This window comes from Colobus angolensis, unplaced genomic scaffold (assembly GCF_000951035.1).
Source record: "Colobus angolensis palliatus isolate OR3802 unplaced genomic scaffold, Cang.pa_1.0 Scaffold114, whole genome shotgun sequence".
NCBI lineage: Eukaryota > Metazoa > Chordata > Mammalia > Primates > Cercopithecidae > Colobus > Colobus angolensis.
This window is the reverse complement of record NW_012112475.1, coordinates 3,833,543-3,851,091: the sequence shown is the minus strand read 5'-3', so window position 1 is coordinate 3,851,091 and position 17,549 is coordinate 3,833,543. Positions and strand designations below refer to the sequence as shown.

General features: G+C 48.3%; 1 protein-coding gene across 2 annotated transcripts in view; it reads left to right on the top strand.

The window, feature by feature from the left end:
* The window catches only part of LOC105524899 (chromosome unknown open reading frame, human C20orf96), a 20,591-nt gene extending 5,206 nt beyond the window's left edge, over window positions 1-15,385 (top strand). For both annotated transcript variants that reach the window (XM_011960348.1, XM_011960357.1), the window contains exons 4-11: window positions 2,354-2,472; window positions 6,935-7,093; window positions 7,668-7,767; window positions 8,711-8,868; window positions 8,949-9,050; window positions 9,218-9,304; window positions 10,005-10,123; window positions 14,994-15,385. In XM_011960348.1, coding sequence (XP_011815738.1) covers window positions 2,354-2,472; window positions 6,935-7,093; window positions 7,668-7,767; window positions 8,711-8,868; window positions 8,949-9,050; window positions 9,218-9,304; window positions 10,005-10,123; window positions 14,994-15,054 — 905 coding nt within the window. In that variant the 3' untranslated portion in view covers window positions 15,055-15,385. The remainder of the gene's footprint in view (window positions 1-2,353; window positions 2,473-6,934; window positions 7,094-7,667; window positions 7,768-8,710; window positions 8,869-8,948; window positions 9,051-9,217; window positions 9,305-10,004; window positions 10,124-14,993) is intronic.
* The last annotated feature ends 2,164 nt before the right edge of the window (window positions 15,386-17,549 follow it).

Genomic DNA, 17,549 nt, shown 5'->3' with positions numbered 1-17,549 from the left:
TAGTTTTTTTTGTATTTTTAGTAGAGACGGGGTTTCACCGTGTTAGCCAGGCTGGTCTCAATCTCCTGACCTTGTGATCCGCCCGCCTTGGCCTCCCAAAGTGTTGGGATTACAGGCGTGAGCCACTGCACCCGGCCCCCTCTGTATTATTTCTTAAAACTGCTTGTGAATCTGAGCTATCTTGAAATAAAAGGTTGAATTTTTAAAAAAGATAAATCAGGGCTACTACCAATAATGAAAATAAATACTCATTATTAAAACTGCAAATCTTCCTTAAGCATTTAAATTCAACTTAAGAATCTTATAATTTTTATAAATACTTGTAAGGGGGTTTTGGAACTTGGTTAATTAAATTCTCCTAAACCTTTTAAGCCACATCTTAAAATTTAACATATTCATTTTCATTTTCAAATAGTTCACTTGTCTGATTAACAAAAACCCATTGGGTATTTACATAATTCTTGTATATCTAATACTTAAACTTCTAAATATGGGTAATCTGACCAGGCGCGGTAGCTCACACCTGTAATCCCAGCACTTTGGGAGTCTGAGGCAGCTGAATCACCTGAGGTCAGGAGTTCAAGACCAGCCTGGCCAACATGACGAAACCCCGTCTCTACTAAAAATAAAAAAATTAGCCGGGTGTGGTGGGCGCCTGTTATCCCACTATTCGGGAGACTGAGGCAGGAGAATTGCTTGAACCTGGGAGGCAGAAATTGCAGTGAGCCAAGATCTCGCCATTGAACTCCAGCCTGGGCAACAGAGCCAGACTCCTCAAAAAAAAAAAAAAAATTAATATAGGTAATCTTATGTTCTCTTAAATAATAAAAGTAATTTATACATATTTAATAAGAGTGTCTTAAACCTTTCAACTTAAATCTAAATGAAAATCCCACTTACACTTTTAAAATTAGAATCACAAGATTAACCTATTAATCATTCTATCTCTTATATAATACAACTAAAAACCAGATATATACAGGTAATTTATAAATTAAACACAAAATTAATTTACTTAATCATCTCCATAGTTAAAGCCACCATTTCTCAAGATGAGGACATTGATCTATTAAAGAGATTAATATCTTTCCTAGATGAGCTGGGTTGTACCTGAAGCAGGGATTTCGGTGGGGACTGAGAGTAGAGCTGGATCCACCTGGGTGATTTGTCTCATGTCATTGCATGACAGGCGGAGAGAAAACAGGGATTCTAAGAATATGCCCCCCAGATGCCTATACTCCCTATCTGGCAGAACCACAGCAATTAGAGTGTTTCAGAGACAGGCAGTTGGAGTTTTGCATAGCTGCTGTGCCTTTGTCTGGTGTTGAGGTCCCACTTCTCAGGTCACCAGAAGTAAGAGTAACAACTGGTAATGCGTATCCAGCACTGAATATACATCAGGCACTATTCCAAACACCTTTAAGGTATAGTAACTTCTTCTTTCATCTTCACGAAGACCCTACGAGGTAGGCGTGATGATTATGGAGGGACACAGAGGTCATTTGACTTGCTCAAAGTCACACAGCTAGTAGAAGGCAGAGCCTGGATTTTTAAAAAATTTATTTTTTATGATTATATATATATTTTTAAGATGGAGTCTCTGTCTGTCGCCCAGGCTGGAGTGCGATCTCGCACCACTGCAACCTCTATCTCCTGAGTTCAAACGATTCTCTTGCCTCAGCTTCCCAAGTAGCTGGGATTACAGGCGCCCACCATCATGTCCATCTCATTTGTTGTATGTTTAGTAGAGACAGGGTTTCACCATGTTGGCCGGGCTCGTCTTGAACTCTTGACCACAGGTGATCCTCCCGCCTTGGCCTCCCAAAGTGTTGAGATTACAGGCGTGAGCCACCATGCCTGACCAAGAGCCTGAATTTAAACTTAGACTGTCTGGCTCATTAGTTCTTGTTCTTAACCCCTACCCCATCAGGCCTTCTGTCAGCCACGTTGGTGGGACAGCAGGGATTTGGATTCAGGCCTGCTAGACTCTGGTCATTCTGCCGCCCTGTGCTGCAGCAGCTACTGGAAAGACACAAGGAGTGGGAGTTCCCGACTCTCTTTCTGACTGGACAGTTGGGAGCGGGGTTCCTGGCTGCCCCGCCCGCCCCTCTGCCCATGCTCATAGTTACTTCTTTCACCTGGGCTTGTCCCTCCCTTATATCGAGGCCCAGAGTAGGTCCTGGGAGCTTAATGAAGGGTATGAATTTCACTCTCAGTCTAGTGTCATATTGTAAGGCAGTCAGAGGGTGATGCTGGCCTGGCCCGCCTCTCATTAAAGGTGCACTCCCGGGAACCTGGCCTCAGGCCAGCCTGTACCCTTACTCTCTCCCTGTCCTTTCCTGTCTACCCCTAGTGTTCCACTCCAAGCCCACTATAGTGGTGACAAGCCACCAGTCGAAGAATCCACGAGAACTACATAGAAGGCAGAAGTTGAACCCTGGGAAGATGCAGGCCAAAATCCGGTTAATGAAGGTATGAGGCACATCTTCCCTGGACACTGGGCCCAGGGCGGGGACGGGGATGATGGCTCTAGCAAACATGTGCTGAGAACTTTGTGGGTGCCAGACTTGACTCACTGCTTCCTCACAGAACCGTGCGAGCACGCTTATCCTCGTTCCTATTTTACAAACCGGGAAACTGAGGTGCAGGGAGATACATGACGTGCACCAGGTCACACAGTCAGGAAATGGCCGGATCAGGGGTCAAAGCCAGTTATACAAAGCATTTGCTGTTCTGTTTAAGACTCAAGAAATTATCAGAATTGCTTGTTATTTTGTTGCATTAGGAACACTATCTAGTGGCTTCTTTATCTTAAAATTTCCAGTAACTTGGCTGGGTGTGGTGGCTCATGCCTGTAATCCCAGCACTTTAAGAGGTCTAGGTGGGTGGATCATTTGAGGTCAGAGTTCGAGACCAGCCTGGCCAACATGGTGAAACCCCATTTCTACTCAAACTACAAAAATTAGCTGGGTATGGTGGCATACACCTGTAGTTCCAGCTACTTGGGAGGCTGAGGCAGGAGACTCGCTTGAACCTGGGAGGCAGAGGTTGCAATGAGCTGAGATGGTGCCACTGCACTCCAACCTGGAGGACAGAGTGAGACTCCATCTCAAAAAAACCAAAACAAAATAAAACAAAAATTCCAGTAAATTAAACTTTCATATAGTGTACTTTGAAGCAAGCCTTAGAAACTGACAATTAAAATTTTCACATCAATTGATGCAATTGTAAGTAATTAATTTCCTTACTATAGGTTGTTTTATGGCTTCTGTAATTATCTGAACAATGTTTCAAAGTATTTGAAATGCTTAAAGGAAGATGAGTCCTTAGCATACATAGCAGAAAGTAAAATACTAAGTATTATAAAGACTACAAAATACTATATAATAATTCTTCAAGAAAGTTTTTAATAGCTCAATGAACAATGACTACTATATAAAGAACAAGGGAAAATACAATTTGCTTTGAAACGTTTTTTTCCCCCTTTAACCTTTTATTTTGCAAAATGGTTTAGAGGTGGCCCAGTATTCTTAAAGGAGGAACTCATATTTCTGTTATTTTTATTTTTATTTTTTTTGAGACAGAGTTTCACTCTGTCGCCCAGGCTGGAGTGCAGTGGCAAGATCTCAGGTCACTGCAACCTCCACCTCCCAGGTTTGAGCAAGTCTCCTGCCTCAGCCTCCTGAGTTGCTGGGATTACAGGCACCCACCAGCACGTCCAGCTAATTTTTTGTATTGTTAGTAGAGATGGGGTTTCACCATGTTGGCCAGGCTGGTCTCCAACTTCTGACCTCAGGTGATCTGCCTGCCTTGGCCTCCCAAAGTGCTGGGATTACAGGTGTGAGCCACCGTGCCTGGCCATTTCTGTTATTTTTATCCTAACTTTAGAGGGGTTTATGTGTTTTTGATTGATATAGAAGCTGAATCTGGACAATTTGGCTCTAAAACTTGTGTTCCTAATCAGTCCAGTTCTTAATACTTTCTCTTACCATCTTTCATTCATTTAGTGAATCAACAAATATCGATTGAGCACCTACCATGTGCCAGGTTCTGTTCTGAGTGGGAGGATTCACCAGTGATGTGGCCTCTGATATTAGGGAACTTACATTCTATTGGATGGGGGAGACTGACAATCAACAAGAGAAAGATATTTGAAGTGATGATAAGAGCCAAAGAGAAGTCTAAGAATAAGGTTGGGGGCTAGAGGCATGGAGGAGAGTGTGGCAGTAATTGTTTTAGGTAGGGTGCTAATGAGAGGCTACTAAGGTGGGTGACATTTGAACTGAAACCCTAGTACTGCTGTTTCAGTGGGCCCAGGACTTGGAGAATAACGTTTTTCACAAGATACTTCTGGGTATTTTGGTCTGGTGATGTGGAGACAAGATAGTGGAGTGGCTAGGAGCCCGGACTTCAAGGATGACAGCTCTGTTATGTGTGACCTTGGATAAGTCACTGAATTTAATCCTTAGTATCCACATTGATTGATTGAGACAGGGTCTCACTGTGTCATCCAGGCTGGAATGCAGTGGCATGATCATGGCTCACTGCAGCCTGGACTTTCCAAGCCCAAGTGATCCTGCCACCTCAGCCTCTCAGAGTAGCTGGGACTATAGGCATGCACTACCATGCCCAGCTAATTTTTGTAGAGATGGGATCTCCCTTTGTTGCCCCGGCTCTAACTCCTGGGCTCAAGTAGTCCTTTCACCTTGCTCTTCCCAAGTGTTGGGATTACAGGCATGAACCACTGTGCCTGACTGCTGTCCGCTTTTATAAAGTTGGCCTAATAATAGTGCCCATCTCTTAGGGTTGCTGTGAGGGTGATGTGCTGATGTGCTGCAGTGCATATGAAGTGCTTAGCACAGTATCAGCCGCATAGTAAGCACTCGATACATCGGCATGATTACTGTTATATGAGAAATAAAGGAGCTGAGGGGTAGGAAGGGGTAGTTTTTAGTAAAGGATAGAGAAATGAGGAAGAACAGGAACAAATAAAAGAGCAAATATTTATGGCAGGGGTAGAGGGTTAGAGCCAGAAATATCACCTATTGTTCACTGAGTGCGTATGAGTGCACTCTCACTAAGCGGCTTGATTGTAAATTTCATCTCATTTATTTATTTATTCTTTGTTTTTTTTAAAGACAGGGTCTTGCTCTGTCACCCAGGCTGAAGTGCAATGGCACAATCATAGCTCACTGCAGCCATAAACTCCTGGGCTCAAGAGATCCTCCTGCCTCAGCCTCCCAAGTAGCTAGGACTATAGGTGCACACCACCATGCCCAGCTAACATTTTAATTTCTTTAAATTTTATTTATTTATTTATTTATTTACTTTTTGAGACAAGTTCTTGCTCCGTTACCTGGGCTGGAGTGTGGTGGCACAATCTCAACACTGCAGCCTCGATCTTCTGGGCTCAAACATTCCTCCCACCTCAGCCTCCTGAGTAGCTAGGACTGTGGGCGTACACCACCACGCCCAGCTAATTTTGTTTATTTTTTGTAGACATGAGGTCTCACCATGTTGCCCAGGCTGGTCTTGAACTCCTGGCCTTGAGTGATCCTCCCACCTGGGCCTCCCAAATTGTTGGGATTACAGGCGTGAGCCACCGCACCTGTCCAATCTCATTTATATTTTACAGCAGTTCTCTAAAACAGGTATTAGTTTGCTTACCTTTAGAATGAATATAAGGAGGCTCTGAGACATTAACTAACTTGCCCAGATTCTTTTAGATGGTAAGTGGCTGAGCTGGGATTTGAACCAAGGTGTGTCTAGGTTCAACATCCAAGTCTTAGTCACTACATGTTTCAGCCATGCCTTGCAGTTTTAAGGCTGCCCAGTTCTTGTTTTAGCATAGTGGAAAGGCAGACATTGGGACTCAGAAGTCTGGCTTTCCAGTTCCAGCCCTGCCACTTCTTGACTGTGTGACACTGGGCAAGTCATTAAACTCTCTGAGCCTCCACTTAATCTAGTAAACGTAGAGCTGTTGGCAGGTGAACCGATACCATGTGCCACCTGCAGAGCAAGGCACGGCAACTGTCCTGGCATGTAGAGGGCCCTCAACAATTGTTATTGTTACTGTAGATTTTATGCACCTGCTGGGTGTAACCTTAGGGGAGTCACTTAACTCTCAGACCCTCCTTGTTCCATAGGGGGCTGTTATGTGAAATGAGAGTACTCATTAGCTCCACGGCCTGCCAGGAAATGCTGACGTTTATCATCCACTTTGCCTCCCCTGCTTCTCCTCCAGACATGGTGGTCGCTCTGCCACCTTCTTACCTACCTGGGGCGTTTGTTACTATTGTTGGGATGGAATCTTCCTCTGTCACCCAGGCTGGAGTGCAGTGGCACGATCTCGGCTTACTGCAACCTCCGCCTTCCAGGTTCAAGCGATTCTCCTGCCTCAGCACCCCCAGTAGCTGGGATTACAGGCATGCGCCTCCACGCTCGGCTAAGTTTTGTATTGTTAGTACAGACGGAGTTTCACCATTTTGGTCAGGCTGGTCTCGAACTCCTGACCTCGTGATCGGCCCACTTTGGCCTCCCAAAGTGCTGGAATTACAGATGTGAGCCACCCTACCCGGCCCTTATTATTATTTATGTATTTCATTGATTCTGAGAAGCCATTGATACTAAGGCACATCTTTATTTACCCACTAAGATATTTGTTGATTATATGGTGACACGCCACCAACTGTAAATTGCACCCGCACCTCAGGGATGTGAAATGATGGGTACACGTGCGTTTCCGAACGGAGGAGAGTCCCAGAGCTCCTGGGCGGCGCAGACAATGGGGAACCGCCGCCCAGCTTGGGCCGCATTTACCAGCAGAAGGCCGCAAGGGGGCGGGAGTCTGGCGGGGTTGGGGCGGCGGTCCACGGGCTTTTGGGGGCTCCGGCAGGGCGCAGCGCCGCCTCTCTACTCTTCCCTCCGCCCGCAGATGATGCTCAGGAACGGGAGGACCGCTCTGCGAGAGCTCCAAAGCCATGAGGACTTCCTCACCAAGCTCAACGAGGAGCTGATTGAGACCATCCAGGACATGGAGAACAGCACGACCCTGAACGTGCGGGCCCTGCTGCAGCAGCAGGACATCCTGGCGGTGAGACCCGCGCCTCTGCCCTCGGTGCCGGCAGTGCCCGCGGCATCCGCCCGCCCTCCTTCCCTCCCTCCACGCGCTCGCGCGCCCTCTCCTGCCCTTCCCTGCCCATTGCACATGCTACTTCCTCCAACTGGAAGACACATTTCTTCAACCTTCACTCCCCTCACCTGGGCTTTGCAAGAGGACCAAGATGGGAGTTTCACCCCAACGCGCCAGCACTCACTGGCCGGGAGACTTTGAGTTAACTTTGCCTCCCTGAGCTCTGTGAAATGCGGCACAATAGCACTGGTCCCAGAGGGGATTTACCTTGCACATACTGTACCCGTGCAAGAGGTAGCTGCTACCACCACCAGCATTTTCAAACACCTCTACGTGTAATAGCAAGCGATCTGTATGTATTTATATAGTCCTTACAACAATCCTAAGGGTGGACTCTGTTATTGTCCCGATTAGCCTCTGGTCAGGTTTCTGGGAGTGAGGTTGGGATTCAGGACTCCTCTGAGGAAGTGCTGGGTGGCCGCTTCTGAGAGCCAGCAGAGCCTGCGGGTGAGTTGACCCCCCACCCCTCCCGCAGACCATCATCGACATCTTGGAGTATTCAAACAAGAAGAGGCTGCAGCAATTGAAGTCTGAGCTTCAGGAGTGGGAAGAAAAGAAGAAATGCAAGATGAGCTGTAAGAATCCCTGGGCGAATTCCTTGACCCTCCCCGTGGCACCTTGGGGAGGTTAGCAGCACAGCATTCATTTTGTACTTGCCATTCAGAAACCCTCAGCCCCATCGTCTCTCTTCTAGGCAGATGGGAAGGCTAAGATACAGAGCGAATAGCCTACTTACCCAGCACTTAGGTCTTTCCAGGCCCCATGTCTGGGTCTCTACCAATGTCTGCATTGTTACAGGCACACACTCAGTCATTGCAACTACCTAGAGGCAGGGAAGCTGTCCTTTTTACAGGTGAGGAAACCGAGACTAGAGAGGTGAGGTAGCTTGTGGAAGGTTTTATAGCTAGGAGCCAGAATCCAACCCTAGCCTGGCTCCGTTTCCTGCCAAGGTCCTTCTGGGAGTCAGTTGCTGGGCTAGAACCTAGGTCTCCTGGCTTCCATCCTGCCTGGCCTGTGGTTCGTTTTCCCTGAGCAGACTACACAGCTGCTGAGCAGAGGGGCAGTGGATCAGGCAACCCCAGACATTGGAGATCTCTCTCTGGAGGAAGACAGGATAGACTCTGCCTTAATCCTGCCATGGGTTGTGTCTTGGGAGCCACTGTCACCCCATCTGCCTGGTCTCACTTCCTTGAGTGTGTCTCTGAGGAGAGTGAAGTCTGGAGAGGGACAGTCTTGGCGAGGGCCACACTGCAAGTCAGTGGCAGAGTGGGGACTAGTTTAGGGATCGTGCACCAATTCCCTTCCTTTTTCCTGCCGAGCATTGCCTCTTCTCCTGCAGGGGTGGAAAACCCTCTACAGCCTTATCTTTTAACCACCTCCCTGCCCTGTGTGAGCTTGCCTCAGCCCAGACCCCAGTTATTGGCCAAGGAGACCTTGCCTCCTGGGCCTCCTGGGGCCCAGGTGCTTGAGGGAAGTTCTTGCCTCCTGTCCCTGCCGACCTCCCTAACCCCTCCCCAGATCTAGAGCAGCAGGCAGAGCAGCTGAATGCCAAGATTGAGAAGACCCAGGAGGAAGTGAACTTCCTGAGCACTTACATGGACCATGAGTATTCCATCAAGTCTGTCCAGATCTCCACCCTTGTGCGCCAGCTGCAGCAGGATAAGGACAGCCAGCAGGTAGGGGAACCCCTGCCCCTCCCCCACCAAACTGTGTAGGAGTCCGGGCTGATGGCCAACACCCTTCTGCTGGATCCCAGGATGAGCTGGATGACCTCAGTGAGATGTGCAGAAAGGTCCTGGAATCCTTGTCTGACAAGATTCAGAAGAAGGAGAAAAAAATTCTGAGTTCTGTGGTGGCAGTGAGTAGCCAGTTGCTGTGTGGGAGGCGGGGGGATCCAGGTCCCACTCCCACCCCACCTTCTTCCCCATCCTCTGCCTCCAGGCCCACTGCAGCCCTATTGGTCTCTACCATGTTTTGCTGCCCAGGAAGAGGCACCTGGGGGCCAGACCTTTTCTTCCTCCACAGGAAACCCAGCGTCCCTATGAGGAGGCTCTCCTACAGAAGATGTGGGAAAGCCAGGACTTCCTGAAATGCATGCAAAGGTTCAGAGAAGTGCGTGGGTGAGGAAGGTGGTGGTCCCTGTAGGGGAGCAGTGGGTGGGCAGTCCCCACGGCCTGTGGGAATGGGTCAGCCTTCTCCTGATGTGGCGCTCAGGAGGTCTCTGACTCTGGTATTGGCCTGCCTCCTTGCCGGTGCCATTACTGTCACTTGTCTTTCATCTGGGAAGGTGATTGACACCGACCTAGGCCTTGCCTCAGCCTGCATCGCTGGCTATGAACCATTTGCAACATCATCAAGTCACCTATTCAGCCATTAGCCACCATGCATCTTTACCCCTTGATTCTTGTCACTGCCCACCACCCATTATCAGTGTTAATGAACTTCACCATCACTGCCTTCTTGAATTAATTTTCATTATCTTGCCTCTTCATCGGTTTTTAATGTGCATGCCCTTCGCTATTTCTGCCAGCCTCCATTTATTCCCATGATTGAGCATTCTCTGCCAGTTTGTAACCTGTCTCCATTCTCCATGATCCCTCACCTGTTTCAGCACCACTAAATATTGTTACTCACTTGGAAGCCAGCCCCACCCTGCATGGGGAGGTCCCCTGTCTGGAGTCCAGCAAGTCCCAGTAACAGAGCCCATACCATTTCCCCAGATAGCTTTGCTCCTTGTTCATTTTGACCTTTCTCCCTTTGGTTGGGGGGCATTTGGCTTCTCCCTTCTCCCCTGCTATGCCTTTCCTCTCAGTTTATTGACCAGTTTGAGGAGAACATGCCTGTATTAAGGGCCGAGGTTGAAGAGCTCCAAGCCCAGACCCAGGAACCCCGAGAGGTCGTGTTTGAGGATGTTCTGCTTCGGAGACCCAAGTATGTGATCTTTTTGCCACTGCCTCTTAAACCAGCCACACTCTGAGCTCACAGAGGCTCTCTGTTCTTGGGGAAGGCAGCCTGGTGTGGATGGCAGAACCCTGTACAGGGAGGGAGGGGCCTAGGTTTCCACCTTGGATCTGCCACTGACCAGGGGCAGATGTGACCTTTCCCATCTCTGCAGAGGCCTCCGATTCCCATCTGTACACAGCAGGCTGGGTTGTGTAATCTCTAAGGGCTCTTGTAGTTCCCAGATTCCATGTATCAACCAAGTGGGTGCAGCCCTCCACTTCTGGGTTCTTGAGGAAGGCAGAGTTGAGTGGGGTGGTTGGCTTCAGGGAAGAATAGCCTGGAAGACACTCCATAAGGAGAGAAGGATGTCCTCTTCACTTGGCAGGTTTTTGGGCCCCAGAAACCAATTCTTTGCCTACCCTCCCTTGGGGCAAGCCCTCTGTGATTGGGTTGGGGGTCCCCCAGGCTTACCTCTCCATGATGACACCACAGGACCATGTGTGGCAGAGCCTAGCATTTGCAAATTCTTTAATTTTTCTTCTTCATCTGTATCTGTCTCTCCCTCCTATCCTTTTCCTTCCTTCTACTCTCCTATTGCCATCTCTTCCTTTTCTTCTATTTCTAAAAAAAATACCCCAAAACAAAATGCTATTGGATTTATGAAGTGCCTCTGAATGCCACGCACTGTGTGAATGAAAACAGTTCTCGGCCCTGCCCTCATGGAGCCAAAGAGGGAACTGGACATGAGTCGATAAGTAGCCACAAGTAACTGTGGAGTTGCAGCGGAGCCTGGAGCTGCGGAGTAGAGGACATGCCACTGTGAAAGTGACTCTTAGGGGCTGGGTGCGGTGGCTCACGCCTGTAATCTCAGCACTTTGGGAGGCCGAGGTGGGTGGATCATGAGGTCAGGAGTTCAAGACCAGCCTGGCCAAGTTGGTGAAACACCGTCTCTACTAAAAATACAAAAATTAGCCGGGCGTGGTGGCGGGTGCCTGTAGTCCCAGCTGCTTGGGAGGCTGGGGCAGGAGAATTGCTTGAACCTGGAAGGCAGAGGTTGCAGTGAGCCGACATTGTGCCACTGCATTCCAGTCTAAGCAACAGAGCGAGACTCCATCTCAAAAAAGAAAAAAAAAAAAAGTGACTCAGGCCAGTGAGTCTGGGCAGTCAAGAAGGTTTTCCTGAGGATGTGACATTTGAACTGAGGCCTGAAGGATACATAGAAACTCACTAGACAAAGGAGACTGATGGGGGAGCTGAAGGAAGAGCAATTCTAGGGAGTGGTGCTAGGGTCTCCAGGGGATGTAGTAAATAGTCATCTGTTGTCTTTACCTGAGCTCTGAACACAGTGAATGAGATTGAAGGAGGTAAGGTGCATGCGGGCCAGGTTATCACCTTTGTTCGGGTGAAGCTGATTTTAGAGACTGTGGCTTATATTTCTAGGCACGTGGGTCTCTGAATAGTGAACCCAGAATTAAGCAAATTGAACCACCCAGTCGTGGTGGAGCTGGACCCACGTGGAGCCAGGCCTTGGGGCGGAGAAGAGTGGAGTCCTTTTGGGTTGCTCGCTGCTGAGAGAGGAAGGGACTGGGCTCCCTGTGTCCCCTTCCTCTCCTCACACTCACCATTCCGGTGGTCATACCCCCTTTCCAAAAGCAGAATATGAAGGGGCAGAGAGAGGCCAGGAGCAATACACTCATGGATGCCCTTCCACACGGAAGGGAACACTAGGAGTAAAGAAGCAGATTTTCACTCCTAAAAAGTGGAAATGGCACGCTGTTAACCAGAGCGTCTCTAACTGGGACATGCCCAGGAAACGCCTGGAGATCATGTTAAAAAGCAGATTCCAAGTCAGTAGGTCTCAGTTGGGCTCACGATTCTGCATTTCTTTCTTTCTTTCTTTTTTTTTTTTTGACAGAGTCTCACTCTGTCTCCCAGGCTGAAGTGCAGTGGCGCCATCTCAGTTCACTGCAACCTCCACCTCCTGAGTTCAAGTGATTCTCTTGTCTCAGCCTCCTGAGTAGCTGGGATTACAGGTGTACACCACCATGCCTGGTTAATTTTTTTATCTTTAGTAGAGATGGGGTTTTACCATGTTTGCCAGGCTGGTCTCGAACTCCTGACCTCAAATGATCCACCTGCCTTGGCCTCCCAAAGTGCTGGGATTACAGGTGTGAACCACCATGCCCAGCCTGATTCTGCATTTCTAAGAAGCTCCCGGGTGATGCTTATGCTACTGCTCTGTGAACCAACCACATGTTGAGCCTTGAGCTGTGAAGGAGCTGTGGTTGGAAGGAACTTGGCATTGACACGGAGCTGGTGAGGCCAGTGTGGTTGGAATGCAGAGTGACAGGGAGAGTGGCGGGAAGGGAGCAGGGCAACTCAGCCCCAGGGACCTCCGTGCAGTGCCCTGTAGAGCCTGATTTTCTGCCTGATCCCAGAAGCAAAGGATCTGAAGCCACGTGGTGACATGATCAGATTTCTATTCTGAAAAAGTCAATTTGAAAAGAGCATGGTGGGCTAGGTGTGGTGGCTCATGCCTGTAATCTCAGCATTTTGGGAGGCCAAGGTGGGAGGATTGCTTGAGTCCAGGAGTTCGAGACCAGCTTGGGCAACATGGTGAAACCCCATCTCTACAAAAAATACAAAATTAGCCAGGCATGGTGGCGTGTGCCTGTAGTCCCAGCTACACGGAAGGCTGAGGCAGGAGGATTGCTGGAGTCCTAGAGGCAGAGGTTGCAGTAAGCCAAGATGGTGCTACTGCACTCCCACCTGCGTAATAGAGCAAGACTCTTTCTTAAAAGAAAATAAAAGAGCAGGGGGATGAGATTGACAAGCAGCCAGAGTGGCAGCTGGAATTCTGCTGGGTGTGAGGGCAGTTGTCCAGGGGAACATGGGGAGTGGCCTGGCCAAGTGTGTGGCAGAAGAGGTGGGAGAAATAGATGGATTGTAGAAATATTTAGGAAAGTAAGGAGGACTTGTATGACTTGGGAAGTACAGGAAAGGGAGATATCAAGAATAACCCCTGGGCTCCTGACTTTTGTAATGGGGTGGTAGTGGTGTCAAATGCAGAGATTGGGAAGGCTGGAATGGGGTGAGGGATGTGTATGTAGGCACAGTCAAAAGTTTACTTGGAGGCAGGCATGGTGGCTCACACCTGTAATCCCAGTGCTTTAGGAGGCTGAGGAAGAAGGATCGCTTGAGGCTGGGAGTTTGAGACCAGGGGACAACATAGTGAGACCTCCATCTCTACAAAAAATAAAAAAATTAGCCAGATGTGGTGGCACATGCCTGTGGTCCCAGCTATTTGGGAGGCAGGAGGGTCGATTGAGGAGTTCCAGGCCACAGTGAGCTGTGATCGCACTACTGCATTCCAGCTTCGGTGACCGAGTGAGACCATGTCTCAAAACAAAACAAAACAAAAAACCATACAGTTGACTTGGACAGTAAGTTTGGTTTACATGAGATAATCAAGGTGGAGTCATTGGGTGGGCAATTGACAAGATAAGTGTAGACCTCAGAGGACAGATATTGGCTGGAAGTAGAAATTTAGGTGTTGCCAGCATAGAGATGCACTTTTTTATAAAACTATTATTATGAAAAATTTCAAATATAAAGAAAAGTAGAGAGAATGATATAATGAATAGCCAGTTTTACCCATCTAGATTTAGAAATTGTTTTTTTTTTTTCCCATATTGGTTTCATGTTCATTCTTTTTTTTTTGGTGAATAGTATTGTAAATTGCAAGTATCCTGACATTTCCTGCCTAAATACTTCATGTGTATCAGTAGATTATTGAAACTATGAGAGAGGATGGTCTCCTTGGAAGAGAGAAAGAGTGAAAGAGAGTGTAATCCTTCAACCTCTTAAATATTTGTGCTGGTCCCTGCGATGGGGAATATATTGCTGATGGGAATCCATCTCTCTTGCTACTTTCATGGAAATAATAATGCCTGTCATTCACTGAACACTTATTATATGCTGGCATGGTCTCATTTAATCTTTCCACCAATGACTGAGGTTAGGATTTTTTTATTTTTTAATTTTTTAATTTTTTATTTTATTTATTTATTTTTTTGAGACGGAATCTTGCTTTGTCACCCAGGCTGGAGTGCAGTGGCGCGATCTCGGCTCACTGCAAGCTCCATTCACCTCCTGGGTTCACGCCATTCTCCTGCCTCAGCCTCCTGAGTAGCTGGGACTACAGGCGCCTGCTACCACGCCCGGCTAATTTTTTTGTATTTTTAGTAGAGAGGGGGTTTCACTGGGTTAGCCAGGATGATCTCGATCTCCTCACCTTGTGATCCGCCCACCTCGGCCTCCCAAAGTGTCGAGATTACAGGCGTGAGCCACTGTGCTCGGCCAACTGAGGTTAGGATATTAAACCCATTTGACAGATGAGGAAACTGAGGCTCACCTGGGGTCTGGCACTTCAAGAGTGCTTTTCACTTAAGTGCCAACTGAAGGAGTGAGGCTGGGAGAGTAGAAATAGCTTGCTCAAGGTGACACAGAGTCAAGTTATCAAACCTGTCATCCTCACTCCAAAGCCAGTGATTGTCTTGAGGGTCCCCAGCATTTCAGAGCTGAGTTCTTGCTGCCTCTTGACCTCAGACTTGTCTGGGGAACATTCGTCCTACCAAACTATTTTCCATTTTTGATATGTGTGTGTGTGTGTGTGTGTGTTCATGCTTGTGTATGCACATTTGGGCTTTGAGGTCACAGATAGGTCACAGATTGTATTTTGGGATTGCTCCCCAACCCAAGTAAGTACCAGAGTTCTAAAGAGCAGGGCTCCCCTGAGCGGGTGCTCCCACACCCCCACCTCTGGTCTCTCATGGCCCTCTGTGCTGCCTCCCACCAGGTGCACCCCAGACATGGATGTCGTCCTCAACATTCCTGTGGAAGAGCCGCTACCCTTCTAGATGGCAGTGCCATGGGCTGCCCTCCCCTCCTGCTCTCTCCCCAGCACCTGGAGCCTTGGATCATTTACTTCCAGGACCGAGTCTCCATTCAGACCCTGATCTACAGTCTCCCTGCTCCCTGTGCCCTTCTTCCCTCTTTCTTTCCTTCCCTCCCTCCCTCCCTCCCTCACTCCTTCCTTCCTCCTCTCCCTCCCTCCCTTCCTCCTTTCTCTCTTTCCTGCAGTTTTTTCCTCTCTTCTTCCCTTCTTTCTGGTTGGTGCTGTTGGGCCAGGTGGGAATTTCCAGTTAAATCTGCTGTTCCTTTTTTACCGATAAAGCTAGATTTACATTTGCTTTTTTGCCAGTATCTCGGGGTCCCCAGCTGGGCCTTGCAGAAGATGTGGTGGCAACGAACTTCATCTTAAGATAAGGGGCGGGCAGCTGTGCTAACTGCATCTGGGGCTCAAAACTTCTCCAAAAGAAGTGCTGGAGCAACCCCCTGCCTGAGTCTCCATGGCTCTGTGGCTCTGGGCCACTCCCTCCTGGTGCAGTTGGGAGCCCAGCTTCTCTCCAATCTGTGCCCAGACCTGTTGCGGGCATTGTGGAGGCTGATAGGCTTATTGAGTTTAATACCCCTGGGAACTTGCTAGGCCTTCAGTGCTTGGAACAACTCAGAAGGGCTGCTCTGGCTCCAGAACTTCCTGAAGGCTCAGCTGCAATTACCCTTGGGCCTGCATTGCAGCTGGACTTCTCCCTGTGCCCAATCCTGCATACTTCTGTCTTCCTCAGTTGTTGGTTCCAAGAGCACTCATTGATCAACGTTGTACACCCTACACTCCATCTCAGAGTTGGCCTCTCTGGGGATCTAGATTGCTACAACCTCCAAGAAACTCTGGTCACTCACAGATCCACTTTGTGTTAAGAGACTTTTGGTTACAGGTAACAAAACAACCAAATCACATTGGCCTAAACTATGAAGGGCTCAGGTCAATAAATAGCTTAGATGAGGCTTTATCCAGAAATCAAGTGATGGCACTAAGGACTTGGTTTCTATTTATCTACTTTGTTTTCTGAGGTGTTGCCCTTTCCTTAAGGTCAGCACCACTTGTGGCCCCAATATGCCAGCATCTCCCAGGGTTGTGCAGGTCCTTGTACATGTCCTGTTGGAAGGAGAGAGACTGACTGTGTCCCAGAATTTTTAGCCAGTGTATTAAGATTCACTGTAATTGGGCTGGGCACAGTGGCTCACGCCTGTAATCCTAGCACTTTGGGAGGCCAAGGCGGGTTGATCACTTGAGGTCAGGAGCTTGAGACCATCCTGGCCAACATGGCAACACCCTGTCTCTACTAAAAATACAAAAATTAGCTGAGCATGGCAGCAGGCACCTGTAATCCCAGCTACTCAGGAGGTGCTTGAACCTGGGAGGCAGAGGTTGCAGTGAGCTGAGATTGTGCCACTGCACTCTAGTCTGGGTGATGGGATGAGACTCCATCTCAAAAAAGAAAAAGAAAAAAAAAGATTCACTCTAATTGAACCAGCTTATATTACATGCCCATCTTGAGCCGGTCTTGGAGGTGGAGCGTGTCTGCTGGTTTAGTTCAGGTCACCGGCTCTACCTTGGAGCGGGGAAGGGATGGTTAAGGTGGAACACGTGACCTAGGCTGAACCAACAGATACTCCCCAGAGTCATATGGATCTCCAAGCAGAAATGGACCATGTTGAATACAATAGCAAACACTTCAATAGAACCTACTTTATGCTTGACATATATCGACTCACTACATCCTCACAGCAGCAACCCTGTGAAATAGGTATTGTTATTTTCATTTTACAGATGAAGAAACGAAAGGATGAAAAGGCAAAGTGATTTTTCCAAAGTCACTAGGTTACTAAGTGGCAGAGGCAGTTTGCTCTTAGCCTCCGTATGATCAGGAGCTCAGCTGAGCAGGAGAGAGCTGAATTGCCAAGTGCTGGAGTAGCTGATTAATGATGGCCTGGCATGGTGGCTCATGCCTGTAATCCTTGCACTTTGGGAGGCTGAGGCCAGTGGATTGCTTGATCTCAGGAATTTGAGACCAGCCTGGGCAACATGGTGAAACCCTGTCTCTATAAAAAATATAAAAATTAGCTGGGTATGATGGCATGCGCCTGTAGTCCTAGCTACTAGGGAGACTGAGGTAGGAGGCTTGCTTGAGCCCAGGAGGCAGAGGTTGCAGTGAGCCGAGATCGCACCACAGCACTCCAGCCTGGGTGACAGAGTGAAACCCTGTCTCAAAACAAAAAAAGTCAAAATGAAAGCAATAGCCAAGCCCCAAATCTCTTATTATTATAGTACAAGGAAGAGGCTAAACCAGAGAACACGGTTTGTTTTATTTTGTAGAACACAGATCCACCCTGTTCTCATTTCCTCATAGAATGATGCCATCTGGGGTCGGGTGGATGAGCACAGGTGTGAGGTTGGTCTCACTGCAGAAGAGCTTCCAACGAAAGGCCCCTGCAGTTGTACAGGCCTGGG